This window comes from Saccoglossus kowalevskii, chromosome 13 (genome assembly GCF_978046115.1).
Source record: "Saccoglossus kowalevskii chromosome 13, keSacKowa6.1, whole genome shotgun sequence".
Taxonomy (NCBI): Eukaryota; Metazoa; Hemichordata; class Enteropneusta; family Harrimaniidae; genus Saccoglossus; species Saccoglossus kowalevskii.
Genome location: NC_140653.1, coordinates 18,032,156 through 18,052,299, shown reverse-complemented (window position 1 = coordinate 18,052,299; position 20,144 = coordinate 18,032,156). Strand labels below are relative to the sequence as shown.

At 35.6% G+C, this 20,144-nt stretch overlaps 1 protein-coding gene across 1 annotated transcript in view; it reads right to left on the bottom strand.

Moving 5' to 3' along the window:
• LOC102803913 (neuronal acetylcholine receptor subunit alpha-10-like) overlaps positions 1-18,444 on the bottom strand; it is a 45,076-nt gene extending 26,632 nt beyond the window's left edge. The window contains exon 1 of the mRNA XM_078005637.2: positions 18,260-18,444. Coding sequence (XP_077861763.1) covers positions 18,260-18,305 — 46 coding nt within the window. The 5' untranslated portion in view covers positions 18,306-18,444. The remainder of the gene's footprint in view (positions 1-18,259) is intronic.
• Positions 18,445-20,144: the final 1,700 nt, after the last annotated feature.

The window sequence follows — 20,144 nt, the reverse complement described above, 5'->3', positions numbered from 1 at the left end:
GACACACAATTACAATACCAGAAGCAAAAACGATATTACTTCTCATAAAAACTAAACATGAGTTCTGTTATTATCAGATCAATTTGTTCATGACTATTGTCACTGTTTACTTATTTTCATTTTCATGTGTTTTCGTATTCTGAATAATTCAGGGAAACAGTTATTGGGTTATCAGAAATCGTATTCCTTAACACGCATTAGTTTTCAGATCACGGGTATAAACTTATAGGATTACATCAGCTCAATATGCAAATTAGGTGTGGTCTATTTCACAATTTGGTGCATTGCTGAGATATTGAAATGCTTACAACTGTGAGTATCATCGCATTAGTAGTAAAAACTAACAACTCATTTTTTTTAAATATCTTGCATAAAGCATTTTCGATTGCAATGTTTTTTCTACTTTCCTATCCCTACTTTATTATCTTTATTAGATTTTTACCCAAGAATTCGTAATCAGCAAACGAAGTACTTTTTCTGCAAATAACTTGTTTTATTTTCAAAATAATGTTTCATTCGTTATTACACGATACTTTACTGGGATCAGTTACTTGACATTCTAGACCTCGATCAGCGAAATGATTACTGGTGATATGAGTTTGTAACATCATAAGCTAAACCTACTTGGTTATATGCACCCAGGCCACATACTGCGATATCACTACACCCCCACCACACTGGGAGTGTGTTTGTTAAATGGGGCTTACATAACGACCCTCTCCCCCTTCACCCCCGTAAAAGCTTAGAGTCACGACATATTACTACCCGAACCACATTGACAGCTAACACAACCGCACAGTACATGTTATATTCAGTATGCTTATGCTTGATTGCAATTAACTCCCATGTTTCCTCTCGAGATTAACTTTCTACAAGTCTCATTACTTACTTGGCCACTATGCATTGTAGAAAAGCAAGATGTTCATCTATTTCTGAAATGGCTCAAATCGATTGATAAAATAAAGACGCAATAGTAGTAAATTAGTTTCGTTGTTAATTCATACTCGTCCCCATCGTAAACTGATTACAGTGGCTACCCTGGGATACAGGGTAGGTAGTTTGGGGGATCTCGTACTGTAGATGGATTATTTTAAACAGTAATTCCTCTGAAAGGAACTTTCCGCGAATGTTTAGTTTTAAGTAATTGATCATCACTAGAATGATTTTTTCGTGTATAAGATTTACCCAGTGATGTAAATTGCGTACTGATAATAATTAAATTACCTTTTGATTTGAGGTGCTAATGCTGTATACAAGTATTACAGTTAACAAATTATCATTCTTTTATGTTAATTACTTGATATCTGATGTCAGAAAATAACCATCGATGTTGATATTTTATATTATTTATCAAGGTATATTTTGATGTCTTCAGACATTATTTAAACCAAGTCTTCATGATTTCAGATTTCTATTTTACGCAACTTACTTATTTTGGAAAATCAACATCCTCCATTTAAAGCAATATCTACTAACTAATAAATGATGGCTGCCGAAGTATCGTTGAGGGCGTGAGACTTGTCGTCTATTCAAACAGTGTTCCATCTATTACATGATTGTGTCTGATTGGCTACCCAGGCCTTACACCAAAATGTCAGACGAATCAGAGAGCAGCTTGTTTGTTTTTCGACGTACATATGCCTCACCTCAACGGGATTCAGCCCCTGTAGTATTTGGAACAATGAGCGTTCTGAATGGAAACAGTGGAACACTAACAAGTGGAGTAAAAATAAGTCACGTGACTGATTTGCTCTCAATGAGATCGCGACGGCCATTTGCGTTCATACTGATTAATAATAAATCCGACAAAATACGATGACTTAATATACACACACTGAACAAAATTAAACTATATTAAAACTTTATTGATGACAATTGTGTCATCTCAGCAATTAGCCTCATGACCAATATCCCCACATTACGGAAGATTAATTTCCGTATTCGTTGGCTACGGAAGCATTGACATACACTGTTGTCAGGAAAAAAAACGTATCAGGAATTTCGTCTATACGTAGCACGGATGCGACTTGTCTGGGCTTTAAAGTAAATAATTTAAAACTCAATCGGGGTTGAGTTCGACTAACTTTTGTTTTGTTGTACGGTATATAATATGTGATAGTAACAGGTAAAATAAAATGACCATATCCCCATATCAAAATGGCCGACCGTTATTGACAGTATGTTCATGGTTGCCGAATATCACAGCCGAATTTCAAACCTGCTGTATGCCATGTAAACTGGCAAACAAATATGTACAAATCTTTAAAGCTACAGTCACACTTCGCAGATCTGTGAGGTATCATTTTAGATATACACAGGCTATATTATGTATTTAAACTGAATGTTTTCATCTTGTACTGGGAGGGAACTTTCACACTACAATATAGTCTTAGAAAGAACAATGTCAATTTCTAGACATTTAAGAACAAGCAACTATTATAAGAAAAAAACAAATAACCCTCAGAGCTCATTAAAAAAAACGTTACTGGTATGACATAATACAAAACGTCCTGTTCATAACTTGCCCCATACAGTCAGGATTTAGTCAGTAATCTCATTTACATATGCGTGCGCGGTCAATTAACGTTCATTGCAGTTCACACTGAGGGCATCCACCCGCCTCACAACTTGAAGGTCATTTCAAACTTGCTTTACTATTCTTTGAGTCTAACACAATAAAACAGGATAACCATATTTACGGCATTCCCTTTTAACTGGCAGATTCATTTACATTTCGAGTAGTTATCAAATTACGTTTTTTTTGCCTCCAGTGACAAAGAGATTACAACAAGCGTCTATGGAGTTACCGATTCCCACTGAATGTATGACCAGATCATTGAATCAATCCCGTGACACCGTGTAACACGACAAACCGCTACGTGTCAATTAAAGTATAACTGTGCAAATTGAATATATCTAAATTGAAGCTAATTTGGTTTGTTGACTTTATTTAGTTTACGGAGTCCAAATTCTCGCCGAACAGATTGCTTACATAGGGTGCAATGTAACCTTCAGGGATACAGCTTTGACTACTTATATGTCAATTATCCTGAGTATGATTTTCGTTTGATAAATATTAGCTTGATTGATTTTACTTTGATTTTAGATTCACGTCAAGCCACACTTGATTTATATCAGAAATTCAATGCAAAATCTAGCAATAAAAAAACTCAACAAATCAATGTTTTTCAGAATAAACCTGCAAAATTTTAAAAATGAAGGAATAATAATAATAATATAATATGGCTTTTTTATTTTCCCGGACTTAAGTGGTTGTATAGTATATTATACTGGAAAAATAAATTTTAAAACAGAAATTATGTATGTTGTTTCATTCGATCCCGTGCCTTTGTCGGGAGCTGCAATAAAAGTTTAATTTCCATTGAATTATTCGATTTATAACAAAATCACCCACGAATCGATCTCATTTAGGTCTAGCTTTTAGAATATACTATACCAATAGTAAAATGTCCAAAATCAACTTTATGTAGGACAATATAGGTTACTTGAATATGTTACGTTGAACGCACTGTATATTTTGAAATTAAACTGCAATGATAATTGTACACATTCGACGATTAGTACGTTTGTTACACATTATTGCAAGGACTCACTAAACTAACTATAAGACAAACACATAAATACACACAGACCACCAGGGAGGGGGAGAAGAATATCCAACAGAAACGGTCTTTCGGTTATAACGCAACTCAAATACATGTGAAAACAACAATTTGAATTTCACGCCATAACAAATGACGTAATGCATTCAAACAGGCAGTTATACTGATGTAGTCTGAAAGTACTCCTCCTGGGCTGTTCTTATGGTAGGATGATATTTTAGAAGACACACATAGCGCTACAATGATGCAACAGACTGCCACGATATCATAAACGTTTCAATGTCTGGAATAAAACAAGTCATTGAAAATGACACAGTCCCCGTTAAGTTCTCTTTGTGCTCGTCATATTAAAGCGGATGGGTTGTCGCGAGCGTGTCCTTGAAACTTGAGTTCCAAGGTGCGTATACAACAGATTGTTTATTTACATCAAAACACGTGTTTCGTGTCATAGTAATATGGCCAAAATAAAAACAGCCGTTATTCAGCCATCTTTGATCTGATTATGAAACACACTGATGTGTATGATGTATGTGCCAAATACGAATGAAAATGGTACATAAATTGTGGAAATATAGTAGTAAGGCCAAAAAGTCAGATGGCTGTCAATTAGCCATCCTTGACCAGATTTTGAAACAAATTGTCATGGACATGCATCCTAACATGTATAAAGTACATGTATGTGCCAAATTTGAATGAAAACTGACAGAGCACGTCCAAGATACCGCATAAAAAAAACAAAAACAAGATGCCTGCCAGTCGACCATCTTTGATCCAATTGCGAAATAAATCGTCATGGACATGTATCCTAACATGTATAATCTATGTACCAAGTGTGAATGACAACTGACAAAGCATGTACAAAATACAACATTTTCAAAAAAACAAGATGGCTGCCAGTCGGCCATTTTGAATCGAATCGCTAAACCACTGCATGTGCATATGTCCCACATAAGGTACTAGGCACATGCAAAGAATGAACGAAATCGGTCAACAGGATTCTGAAATATGACGTTGGATAGACTGACGCACGGACAGACGGACACACGGACGGTCGGACGGACAGACTCAGGAACTCATGGACGGTCGGGGACATGTATCCTAACATGTATGATCTATGTACTAAATTTGAATGAAAACTGACAAAGCATGTCCAAAATACGACATTTTCAAAAAACAAGATGGCTGCCAGTCGGCCACCTTTGATCCAATTGTGAAATAAATCATCATGGACATGTATCCTAACATGTATAATCTATGTACCAAGTTTGAATGAAAACTGACAAAGCATATCCAAAATACAACATTTTCAAAAAACAAGATGGCTGCCAGTCGGCCATTTTGAATCGAATCCCTAAACCACTGTATGTGCATATGTCCTACATAAAGTACTAGGCACTTGCAAAGAATGAACGGAATCGGTCCAAGGGATTCTGAGATATGACTCCGGATGGACGCACGGACGCATGGACGCACGGACGGACGGAGACCGAATTATAAGTCCCCGTTATCGGACTTCGTCCGAACGGGGACTAATAAACAGTTGCGTGTTGAAGAGCAGTATCTTTCAGTTATGTAAATAACGTTTCCCATGTCACGTGACATTATTTTATGCAGGTATATATTATCAACAGTAGATTCCACTATTTTGGCAATTATCTAAGGTAGTCAAACATTTATCGACATTGGAAAGATGATGCATGCATTATTATTGATTACTTTTTTTCTCGTTAGCGTCCCACACTTAACCAATTCAATTCCCAACCGGATTTGGAAAGGTGAACGACTGGCGGCATTTCCGTAAAGAATCCATCCCTACAGTGATAGACGGGAATGACGATTGGCGACAATGATCCTATCACTACAGAGACATCATATTCCCGACGAAAATCTATAGATATTATATGTAAAGCACATTAACAACTGGCTAATTCTATTTTTTACTCTAATCGTGTAATCGATCTGCTTTGTTTCAGAAACGTATATTTGACAACAGTCGAAAGATGCTGGTTGCGTGTAAATATCATACTGGTGATTTATATACTACATTTACCGCTATGAAGCATGGTAGCAATTTATCAGAGCGAACTCAAAGTTGAATTGGCAGCGTTATTTTTTTTCTCGGACATCCATTATTCAATGAATAATTAAAGTACAATTCAACCTAAGGTCTCATATCTCTATCGGGACTAGACTCAAATGCACTTACGGAAAGTTGCCACTATAGTTGGTGTTATATGGTAATACAGGACGGAAATTTCACATTATTGGAAGTTTTGCCGATCTCTCGAGGCATGGATGTTATAGGGACGGGAATTCTTTGATCGTATTGAAGCAACCAACTATCACCAGCAACTAATGCATACTTAATTGAATTTGTTGAAATATCTTTTGGGAATCAAAGTGGGCAGAAAAAAGGGAGTGAGAGTGTGTGCTTCATATTTAATATTTAATGTCTGAAAAAATACAAAAAGCACATTACGTATTGTCGTAAATTATGTCGTCCTAGCATTGGTTGAATGCAGTGGATCAAGAAATAATTCATCGAGAAATACTCATTGATCGTAATAATCATTTGTTTTTTTATATCTGAAATATTTGGCATATGACCCATTGTTTTGGTTGTATGTTTGTTTCATATATACACACTTGTCGTTATGCAATTTGTAAACCGCTACTGTTGTTTTATAATGAATAGAACGTGATAGTAGATAATCCTAATCTTTGATAATTATGATACATCTATCACCGTAACGCCATAAGTTACAGCGTGCGGTATTTTACGATAAATTTTCATGCTACCATATTAGGAAATGCGAATTCAAAAATATGGAATGATTACGCGCGTAAGCGTCCTCTAATAATAAAAACAAACACGGCCCCAGGGTTTGACCGGATCCCATACAAAGAAGTTCGCTTAATCTGTTCTAAACTGTTTGTATTTTGAGCATTCCCATGATGTATCCTTGGGAGGAAAAGATGTATAATATCAGGGTTATTACGAGGACACCGAAAAGTATGCATCCAGACAGTACGCGGTCGCACCGACGCGCAGTGGAGGTCGGTGCTCCCGCTGCACTGTCTTCGTGCATATTTTCCAGTATCTTAGTAATAACCTCGTAGTCATCAGACGTTACAGGCAATCAATAGCATCATAATATGCGATGAAATCGTAGTATGATATAGAACAATAGAACACGCGTAACGACCAGAATACTCATAACACTTTACACGCGCAGCGCTTTCGATTATCCACTTCGAACCGTTCGATACGCCGCACCACTTGTAAATACTGCACAAAACAGATTTGCATTACGTCACGAATCTGAATAAAATGTTTGGTTAATTAGACTAAAATATGCATGAGTTGCGTAACGAAGTCTTATATTATATGATAAATTACGAACTTCATTAGCTGGCTAGGGCAGTTGTGTTCTATGGCTGTTAGGCGCGGAAAAATTGTTACAAATCCGTACAAGCCAGAAATATAATTTTAAAAAAATCACCAGATAACTACAAAACTGAGATGTTAGGATTTGTTTTTGAGTAAAGACGGTGTTTATTATTCCTTTCCTAACTATATAGGTAAAGAAAATGTTGTTTTCCCCAGTTTTTTTTAATATCACGTGCGGCATTTTTAATCACAACGTAGACCGGAATGAAATTCGTGGTGTAAAATATTTATTTAAGAACATACACTGTTGCACTTAATGTTGGTCAACATTGCTTGTGATCAATTTCTGAAATATAACTCAATTCAAAGAAAATCAGCTTAACCAACCATTCGGTGTCTGCCATCTTTATCTCGATTTTCTCACAAACTGCGACCGTAAACGGTAAGAGCTTCCCGGGTTGCCCTGTCTGTGAAGTCACGTGATATTCAAAGACAAGTAGGGTGAAGCTCGAGGCGACTCGAGGCCGATAGTTGAATGTTAACATTAAAGGTTAACATGAGAAATGTTTAATCCGTTCATTGTTCGAAGTACCCTATATAATATTTTGATGCATGTGATGTACCTATTTGGCAATGTGCTTCCACAAAGATATTAAGCCGTTAATATAATTAGGCAGTCAATATGCACATGTTTCTTCTTTCATGTGTTTCCCGTAGCCTAAACGTAATGTTTGAGTGTTCATTTTCGAATCCCTAAAACCTTACATTTTCTATTAAACAGCTACAGCCACAATCCGATAATTGCTGTTTTTGCATTTTTTTTTTCTTTTTCATATATTACTTTTCTAGTCTATTAGACTATTCTTTCAGAACAAAGAAAAGAATTGCATGCTGCGCACAATACTTTTAATTATAATATTATTATATTGCTTCGACTGTCAGAGCTCATTACAGGGTTTTTGAAATGTACCGACTTCAAGAATAACTCAATTATCTTTTTAACAAAGTGGCATGGGGCTTGTTCACTTAGTGGAACAAACCCACAAACGATGCGTCCGGTATCGGTGAGAATTGTACGGACGTCTCAGGGGATAAACTTACATGTGTTATATCGTACTGATTGGCCGCGTAATAACCCCTCGTTAGACCACCTATCTTGGTGAATAAATTGAAGTGCCACCAGCCTCGTCGCGATTCTCTCTATGTTATATATATATATATATATATGCCCAGTGTTTCATTGATTTTTGTATGACGATGACAATAACTATGTTGTAACCCCGCTAGGCTCAACGTTGAATATACTGCTATTCTGTTATTATTTTATTATGAACAAAATCGATATCGTGTTAATGGTTACCTCATGTGTTGAAAGGTCAAAATGCGATCATGATCTAATCTTGTCTCAGACTGCATTTCGGGCGACGACAAACCAGACGAGAAATGCCATTGTCGGTAGCGATAGAAATGCGATATTTTCAAACTTAATGAAGTAAATGGATATAGATGACAATTACTTGTGTTTCTATGGTAATGGTCCATTCGCGCAGGAGACAGCAAGTATTACTAATGTTGGAAACAATGTCCGATTCCCAAATAACACCTCGTGTCGATCTCTAAATAATAAATAATTTACGTATTTGTTCGTGTTAATCAAACTCGTCCTTGGTGAAAGTAACTAATTATAGCTAACAGAATCAGTTTGTGGGAATACGAAACGTTTGAAGTATTTTAGACAATATTATACCAATACTAGAACCATACAGTGGGCGAATTATTTGCCTGAGCGTACTTACACATTCGAATATTGAATCATATATTTTATCTCGATATTATATAAAATTGTTACAATAGTTTTAAATATATATAATATGAATGAAAAGTATACCGACTTGACAATATGACTGAGACATAGACATGGTGTGACTAGTCACGAGAATGAAAATATCTAAACTAAATAACTAAACCGACTAGACTTGCAACCCAAGGTTATGTAGTGTTAAATGATTATGACCATTCACTGATACGCCTATGTATATTATGAGATGAACTTGTGGTGACGGTGCTATCTAGCTTTATTAAACCATCAGTATGTGTAATGAACACATTTGATAATATACAAATACAAATATATTCGATGCAAACCGCTAGGCACTGTTGAATACAGTGAAATTCTGCAAGAAGAGAAGTTAGGTCTTCACGAGAGTTTATTGGCCTGTTAAAGGTATATATTTTAAATGATAGACTAGTATAGGATTGGAATTATAATTGTTATAGCGACACAATAAATGTCTTGATGAACCAAGGCTAATATTATCGGTTTCTTCCGTACATGCAATTACTTTTTAGAGTTATTTCCATGTGTTAATTTTGTTGTGTGTTTTAATTATTTAATGCGATATCGAGGCGTATGCATCAAAGTATAGTTTTACTGTAATCCAACCGATTCGGAAATAGCGAGCTAAGAGACACCCAATATGAGTGGTTATCGAGGTTAATTATTTTTGAGTTTAATCAGAGTTGATTGCTCTCAAGTTTAAGTAAAATATTTGATTTGTAAAATGAGACAGACATGCTACTCTTTCTGTTCAGTTCTATATAGGGTGCTGTAATTTTATAAGTGCTATTTTGTGTGATGTAGAAATATGATGCGAGGTGGGATGACGCAATCTTGTTGCAATCCTCGGTATACTGGATTTCACAAGAGATGATAATGACATACTCATTCACCAAGTGTACAATTTGTCAATTCTGAAAGTTACAAATGTACTCGTATAAAAACATGTTTAGTAAACGATCTGTTTTTAAATTAAATTACTTTCGATTATGTAAGTACAGCCTGCCTGTGATATGAAAAGTTTGTTAATGATGAAATAAATAACTGATATTGCAAATGTAGTAACGTACGGACAATTCTAACTAATAATGTAATAATTTGAATAATAGATGGTTACGTAATAACACATTTACCGATATCGTAACAACATTTTATAATCGTTCAGTATTTGTCAAGATTGTGACATCAATTTAATTGTTTGTTTGTGTGACCGAAAATTGATTTTATTTAATGAAAAGACGGAGGTGTATTAGTACCCGGAGACGGAATGTGAGTTTCATATGATAGCACACTATCATATATAGTCCCAACTTTATGTTATAAGGCCTAGTCATTGTATTGAGCAAGTTCTCTGTATTGTCTTGTTCTTTATTATATAATTCTTTGTTTATAGAACTTTATAGTCTCGTCCTTGAGTTATATGACCCAGTCTTTGTGTTGAGCCACGCCTTTATGTTATTTAGCTCCGTCTTTGAGCCCAATCTTATTTAAACAATAAATTACTATTTCTCATGTTTATATTCTTATAAGTGTTGTCTTATATTATCTAGTCCAGTCATCATTTTATTAGATCTCGTCCGTGTTTTACATAATCCTTTATTTCTGTGTTTTATATAGCTCATACTTATGTTAGGTTATGTTCGAATTCGTATTATATAGTATATACTCTCACTGGCAGATATTATTGATATTATGAAAAATCCATGATTGACTTATTATATCGTGTAAGACACAAACTTTGATGAATTTGTTTGAAAAAAATGCTACATAAAAACAAATTCAAAAGAATGGTGAATATCATTCCCCAACGAACCAATGATAAAGCACTGAAAATAACTTGTGTTAGATTTACGAAATCCAGTGGAGTATGTATCGCCAAAAAAAAAAACCGCGATTTAACGATGTTATGACAATAATACTATTAATTTAGAATTATATATTTGATATTCTATGAAGTTATAGATAACACAATTTCCCGTGATTGAATCATTCATGATTTGGCATAAGACTGGCTCCAGCGGAATAATAACGCACTTTTTTGTAATGAGCATGAACGATGATTATGCATTTGATTTGTAGATTACAACTCTTCTGGAGACTCAATAACTGCAGCGGCGCGGCCTAATCATTGTTCACATTAGCTACGCGAGGGGACCTTGATTGGAAACGCGTACAATTGATATGATCTGTTAAGTATTATTTTAATTGAGGTACATTACGGGGGGGGGCTTATTTCGATCTTTAGTACTGTCAGAGATCCGGGTTCAGATAGCTACTGTCAATCAAGTACAAAGCCATTCTTCAATTAATATTTCTAGAGGGAAAACGTGTCATACCACACACAAATCAATGGGAAAAAAGAACACTTAGTTGGTTTGAAAATATAACCAGCTAATCGCGTTAGAAATGTTGAAGTCAAAAGCAATTTATATTAATACATTTCTGTATCATTTGTATGAAGACATGTTTTCGAAATGGTACTGGGTACTAGTGATTAATTTTATTCCTGAACAGTTGGAATATTTGGATGAATAATTTATTCGATTAAAGAAATCTAAATTATGAGCATATGAACTATATATAAACTGTCACAGACGCCTCCAAATTTTATTAGGCGAATGGCCCATTCAAATTATGGAAATATTGACCCGAAAATACAGATACATGTATGTTTATATACTAATTATTGTCGAGAAACGAAATGAAGAAGTTGGAATGAAACAGGGAATAAGTTGAGGATATTGTTTTTCATGTAAATCAATTGTTTATTGTTGCTTTAATTGTTCGAAAACATGTCAAAAAACGATTAAAACTATGTGTGTTTTTTAACCAATAAAGCATGCGTTCATTTATATCATGTGTTTATATTTATTTTTAATTTTTTCATATTTGTATGTCATCTAAGTAAAGTACACAATTCTAATCTGTAAACAGGTATAGATGTTTTGCAAAACAATGTGAAATTTGCGAAACGAGTACTCATTTAGGGTGTCTGGAATGAGGTTGTGTCTAAATTACTGGCAGCTAAGCCATCACCACCTAGAGAATGTTGAACAGAGTGCCAAGTTGTGACTAGGCGTCTGGAGCTCCGATAAAAGTTGCTAAAACGTGAATTCAATGGTCTGTACATGAATAGGTACACCATTCATAGGATATATCCCAGATGTCATAACACAAAACACATCGTATGTATGTTAATTCAGCACCGAGGTAACAATCACTGTAGAAAGCAAATCAAAAACACCTCTAAAGAATACCCGTAATCTATTCGCTATTCAGAAATACATTTCGTGTCAGTTTCGTAATGATGGATGGTGATATAAATATTTTTCTCTCGAATGCAACAACCAATACAAAATCTTGATTGTTAAAATTTTTCAGATGTTGTTATTATTATAATTTTTGTAACCAATTCTATTTTTTCACTACTAGTTTGATTTTCTTCATATTTCTGATTTTCTTACTTCTTCTACTACTTTTACCATCGCAGGCCTGGTTATAAATATTTTATTTCATTTTTGTTGTCAATATAAAAATAAATATATAAATACATCATTTATTTATTTGGTGATTATTTATCTGGATATTCTGTTCAATATTGACTGCTTCTAAATTACGGATCAGATTGTTTATGTTAGTATATAACTCAAATAGGTTAGTTGACCAGCATATGTTTAGTAATCTACCAAAATGTACATTATTATGAACCTACCTTGAATAAATACAACATAAACGAAAGAATATTAAATAAAACGCCGAACTTATTACCCATTCAAAATATTTTTTTTTTATAAAATGCTGAACACTTTGAAATTAATCATGAGGTTTGAAGTAGGTAACCTCAGTAGTATGACCTCATAAAAGACTATGCGTCCTTTCAATTGAAGTCCTCTTCGCGCTGCATTGCTCAGCGTATGTTTTTTTTAATTATGTATAATTACAGTCATTGGATAAATTACAGTATTTTGAACAATCCTGGATAGAATACAAACTTGTTTACATTTCTTTACATGTGTTACAGAGACATGTGGTTATGACATATAATTAGTCTCCATATAAATGCTTTGTGATCTATACAGCTAATGCAACATTGTCACTTACATGTTATGTTATGAGATATACTCCAATACAACATACCTTATTAGTGTACTGGAAACTATTAATAAGTTGACACAATTTAATGCAAAAATATAAATAATTCAATCACGGGAAATTATGTTTTTTTTTTCAAATTCATGAAATATTTTCATTTAACAAGTTATTACAATAAAGGTAATGTTTATCGGTTGGTCAGTTTATTATTTTATCGATTAAAATTATTATTTTATCCTAAGAAGAGAATTACACTAGCGGCTGGTATTACGTAATCAGTTAATTACTTTGTATCGTTTGACGCAAAAGGTCAATCTTGCTTTTTAGTTTTAGTATGTTGCGTTGTAATTCAGTTGTAAGTTTAAAATGTGTAAATATAAAAAACACAACGATAAAGTGATTAAAGTATGACATGTCGCCTAGGCAAGGCTTCCTTGATAACGTAACATTATATCACAGGTCACATTTTATATCATAAAAGCAAACAGGTAATATTAATCAATGCAATTATAGAATGCTAGCCTAATTACTACAACGGTTCAAATTATAATCAGATGGAAAAACAAATGATACTATTCCAGGGCGGAGGTACGTTCACAGTACGATTTATGTTGCTTGGTCGCGCACCATTGCAGAATGTTTTTTTTTTTATTCTGGGCTATGTGCGAGCTACTGTCGAACGACGGTCCAGGGGTCGGTGAAAACAGCTAATGCCGAGAAAACAGCACAAACCCAACTTTAAGATAATCTTGAGCAACCAAATTTATATATGTTGCACGTGTACGGGCAGTGTTGCTCAAAGACTGTTCATAGGGAAGTCTCAACAACAAGCCCAAAAGTACTGTTTCCAGAGATTTTTCGGTTTTTATTTTCATCGGTGATGATTGTCTGGTGATGAAAATGCCCAGATGTCCGCCCCGATGATATGCTAAGTGACATTGAAGTTTACGAGTCAACTGTAACAAACTGAAATCGCTTGTCAATGCACATGATCTAATTCGCTGAAGGACTATTGAGTTCATGACATGTGCTCATTCGGGCGACAAGGTGCCCGTATGTTATCATGGTCATTTTCACGAGCGATTTATTTTAAAAAACCTTAAAATGCACGATAATTGGATGTCAGCGATGTAACACATACTACGTGGTTCCCTATACAATGTACATCTATGAGTGACGTCAATCAATTGAGAAGGGCATATGGCGGCAGGTGTTCACGCAGAAATTTAGATCATCCATGTTTTCTATCACGTGATATTTCATGATAATAATGGTATACAAGTTTGATGATAGATTACGTAACATTGTCACATATGGTGCAATTAATATTGCTTTGAATGGTTGAATGTTTTTTGAAGTATTTTAGTCTAAATACTCTAGCGAGATCTGCGTGTTATTGTACAGTATCCCACAGTTAGTTAAAGCGGGGGACTCGTCACCTGCGCATGGCCATAGCGTGTCATTGTTTACAACAAGCGTCTACCCATGAGCCCTTGCTTTTTAACGTGTGTTGTTATCGTCGCTTGGGACTCAATTCCCGCGCGTGCGCAGGTGACGATTCTCAGTATAGCAAGCTCATTAACGACATTTTGGGGGAGTTATTCAAGTTGTAAGCTGTGTTGTGTTAATATATTGTTGTGTTTTCTTGTGTTGTGATGTGTTATCCGACCTACGTAATATATACGGCACAATGGCAAGGTGGTTATCCCACCTTAACGTGACGCAGACTACAGGCAATTACAGTGCCCACCATTTTCATATTTTCCCAGTAGATCCAAATCAACTACACTATCGCCATCACTTCACAAGGTTCCGCACTAGAAACTGTCATCCTAGCATTACTGTCACACTGGCACCGACACTTTATAAACACAAAGATAAATTGACATTTTTTGTATCATTTTTAGACTTTAATGCAGCGAACAGGAACCAACCCGTATTCCGAAAACGCTATGCTTGTTTTTTCTTATCTCAGCAACAATTCCAGCTTTGCCTCGATTTCAGCACGTAAGGTATACGTGATGAGATTTGGTTGTTTTGTCACATTTCATAACACGTGAGTGTCACACATCCGCTCACTGTAATCGAGGAGATTCCACCCAGTGTTGTAAATCACTCGCACCGCGCATGGCACGGATACAACAGCTCATACAGCGAAAATACAACATTAAAGATGAAACAATTATAGCGCGGGTAATGAGTGCGATGATTAGGTTCGTAATTGTGCTGGATAATATTGCAAATGTCAATTTAAATTGCTATTAAATTTATGATGATATGAAAAACGTAACATGCAAATAGTCACAGTATAGCAGTATTCGTAACAGATAGATATGCGCAGGTGTCATTATTCGTATTCATATCCGGCATGTATGTAACGGAGTGATATCCGTATGCGATAATATACGTAACAGTTCAATGAACATAACGGGCAATATACACATCGGGTCAATATATGTTGCGGCGGATATGCGTGGTAAGGCATTATCGGTAGGGTAGGAAATGTAACGTACGTAATAAATGTAATAAAACGTATCTACAAATATACGTTTGTAACGGACGACGTACACACAACGTAACGGGTGATACAGTATACGTAGCACAACAACATTCGCAGCGGGATACGATACGTAATGTACGACATACACAACCGGCCTATAAACATAACGACAGGTATGTTTCGGATGAGGCTACACAGGAGGCTAATGCGCGTATCAGCAGATATACGTAACATGACGACATTCGCACCGGGCACGATATGTAACGAATATCATAATTTACACAGTAAGCCGAGATACACAGTTTACGATATGTAACACGCGACATAAACATCATGCCAATAAACGGAACGGCCGAAATACGCAGTGGGACGATATCCGTATAATTTACGACATACACAGCCAGCCAAATAAACGTAACGCATATAAACGTATGTAATGAACATGCGCATAAGGCCAATACTCGTAACGCAGATAAAGACAGTGGGACGAAGTTCGAAACGCGCGGTATGTAACGATCGACATACACAGCAGTTATTACGTAGAATTCGCGGCGGGACGACATTTAACAGAAAACATACTCAGTGCGGTATTACGCTCGCGTGTCCGCAAAAACAACATAAAAGCGATAATAATGAACAAAATATTTAGAGCATGAGTTGAATTCATCCCAGTCACCGTATACATATGAGGCGATGCCTTGCGCGCAGTATGTCATAGTTTCGTTTTTTCTCACTTGACTTGTATATTTTTCCTCACAAATGAATCCGTATATCCCTCAGGGTTATGAAATAGTAACAGTATTTACACAGAGAATATTTGTGGTTAGATCAAAATGATTCAAAAGGCTTCATTTTGGAGGTTTGAAAAATTTTCATGAACTTATTACAATGTTGTACGTATTATTATTTAAATCACGTGTTGTATGACGACCATAATGGTTTTTGAGTAGCTAAAGTCACGTAGAATCAACAGATCCACAACTCGTATAGCACATTCTCAGCGAGGTGTTAAATGTCTCTGATAACTCGCACAACATCATGAAGCTAATTGCACATCATTTTCGCAAACACATCGTTCGCAAACTACATTAGTCGAAGAGCGACCTCTGTTTACAAGTGCGGCCATCATGGAGCAGAATACCAAGTACGTCTGTAATATCGGTCATGTGACATGTTCTTTAGTTGAACACTGAATTAAATATTGTTTTATATTAAATGTCTTGTAAATATCGACACGCAATGGTATTAACTTTTCCACGGACTTGGTGTGATTCACGCCTCGTTGTTAATACATTTATTCATCAATACGCTGAAAAAACGGATGAAAACAAACCGACCAATTTAAAAGATTGTGCCCTGTCACACCACTTACCTTTTTAGCCAATCACAGCACGTTGTTATGCATTTATAAATATGAATACATTATTGCACATATAGAGGTACAATCTGAATGGAAACGTCACAACGTATATTGATTCCCTGAATTTATGTTGACGGAGACACACTTGCGCACTTTCCAAATCATAATGTCACCGACATGTCGCAAGAAATAGCATACGTAACTAGGAATTACTTCTATGCACATGAAAATAACAATGACATATTGCTAAACTGACACATATACTAATGCTATAACATATGGGTAGACACTATTAATAATACTTACCGTTTGTACAACCACAAAGGACGGTAAATGCGTATACTAATATTTTACAATTATTTTTTTATGTGTGTGTGTGAGTTAATAACGTGGATGAAATTTTATCGAGCATGCATGCAAAGAAAAAGTCGCGCACCACTCAGCACCCATGTAAGTACGGCTTAATTAAAAAAAGAAACACATTAATATTGTTTCTATTATAGTAATTTCTAGTTGCATGTCAATTTCTATTTTCCGGCGGTATTATCAGAACGGAAGCATATGTGAATAAACTGAGGTATGACAGATTTCATGAACACGACTGACTCCATTAGGCATTGAATTTCGAACTATCGTTTGAATAGCTTGATCAGTTTACCATAATTGACATTAAGTGGTTGAGTAATTCGTGTTGTGTATACTGACTGGATAGATATGTGTTGACAACTCCACAGTCAAGCGACGATCTGGGGATACGGAGAGCTGTCTTACAAGCGGTCATGCTAAGAATATTGGCCGGATACAAACGAGGTGGGTCCTATCTATATTCATGTCTACTCGTCTAATTAGAAAAGTACATGTAGTAAGACTGTGTTGTTTTCTCATCCCTAGGAACAGCATGCCAGCATATTACGAATAACACTCGTTAATTCCCGCCCGCTCGTGCCTGGCATCGCCGCATTTGGCCGCCGTCCGCAGCAGCTGCCCGGCATCGCCGTGTTTTGCGCCATACGTCCCCGCATATGAGATATCAGACCGTAGCTAATACACTGCATACACCGAGTGGTCTGCATCGCGCTTAATACGAGTCCAAGATGACCCAGCGCTGGAATATTTTGCTTACAGCGAGCCGATTATAATACGTAGTGATAACACCATGACAAAGATGAGGAATGGGTCTTATGTATAGTTTGTGTTCCTTACATTTGTACAATCGTTATGCCTCACTAAACTGGTTACATACTCTACTAATTCACTTAACCGGCACTATAGTTTACATATAAGGCGAATGCTAGATCTTTTTGAGATCCCAAATATAGCACAGTGTTAACACTTCACAGTGACTTCAATTCATAAACTTGTCACTTGCTCTGTAATTTAAACGCGAAGTACAATAACATATGCGCCGGTACCAGCATCTCAAATGAAAATGGCAAAAAATAACACGTATACTCACCAAAGAGAAATGGAAAGAGAATTAGCGGCACAATGACGGAGTACATCTTTAAAGTCCCATCGATATGTTACCGTCTTAAGTTAGCAACCCGTGTCGTGCTGGAGTTAATCTACCGCCGTGATTGTAAATGAGTATTGGACCTTGAATAGGAAGCCAAAAAAAACGTCATGTGTTAGTATACAGCTACAACCACTACCACAGCGCACGGTCGTAATGATGAATTGCGGACCCTCTAACCTAATGGAAATAATTCACAGTCGTCTCGGACTGTTCGGCTTCGCGGAGTATCGGCAGATCAGTGTAAGCTATCCGGTAACTAGCTTAATATTCTGAAATATATATGGTCAATATATATAAGTTTATACATATGTGAATAGTTTTTTAAATGTAGAATGGGGACGTTGAGTCAATACTGACCCCGGACGTTCAAATACAGTTTAGTTCTGTCAAGTTGTATTACACTTGCAAGCTCGTATTTTTATGACCTGCCAGATATTACCTGTGGGATCTTAGTAATAACAATTTATTCTTGAATCTACTCGTTTATGCATGAACGTATTTAGTAGCTATGACAACAGATTTGCGGAAATAATACTGATGGCAGGCACGAGTGCGTTCAACACAACAAAAAGTAAAAGTTAAATGAAATAAACATGATAAATCTTGGTGTTCTCATGTGACCAATGCCACTTATTTTAACGGCTTCTGTTAGATAAAACAGCTCCGCTACATGTAATTTAAATCCATACGTGACAAAACAAATATATATGTTTGACAGTCGATGATTGACAGTTAAGTTAAACTTCGGTAGAAATTATAATTGATAATAATGAAAACACATTTTGAAATAATTCAAATTTGAATTTGTATAAGTGTATATCGATATACGTTTGTGAAATAAATCATACATGGAACCACTTAAGGTACATAAATGGCAATGGATTTGAGAAGGATATATTATAATTAATTAAAAATATCATCTTGATCCCAAATTTGCAAATAAAACTTCTAAAAACAAAAATCACAAATATAATCATTAGATTAGTAAATATAAATATTAGTAAGTTTTGAGAATAAGTTAAATATTGGTTTGACCAAAAAATAACATATAAAAGAAAATCAGAGAAATTAGCGTCAAAAAGCTGACATTAGTATGGACAATTTTGCTCGACCGTTTTGGTCAGAAAACATAAAATCACCGCATTGGATTCAACGAAATCTAATTTACAGGTTGTACAGTCAGTTGGGATATGTGCTGACATATGAACACAAAGTCGGGAGAATATAGCTTCGAGGTAAACAGCTCAAAGTGACTCCTCAGGGTTTCAATAAATAACATGTTTATTCTCCCAGGTGGGCTAAAGATAAGTAATGTATGTTTTGATTCAAATATACAGCATTGGGGACGATGTATCAAATAAAAAACTACCTGGTCCCTGATTAAGTACGACTGAAATAATATGAACGGCAGATCAGGGTGACGAACCTGTAAGTATTGACTAGTGGCACCGATGCGAATCAAATTACCTGGCTTTCAGTATTGTATGACATACGTTTCGAATAGGCTAAATACAGTTAATTGGGCTCAATATAACTCGATGACAGAATATGTGTTCCAAAGGTATGAATACATATATCTGTATATTATATCAGTGCATTGATAAAATCGATATCCAATGTAGAAACCAATTAATTGAATACACATAGTACATATGTCTTTAATAAAACACAGATACAGTAGTTGGCTTATCAATGTGAGCTAACAATGGGACAGGAGAATATCAAAGTATTTTAGGGTAAATACTATCTATTTTCAATTCGAAGAAAAGATGAATACTTCCCCCAAAGACTGAACATTTTTTTAGACGCCTTATCAATGTGATAT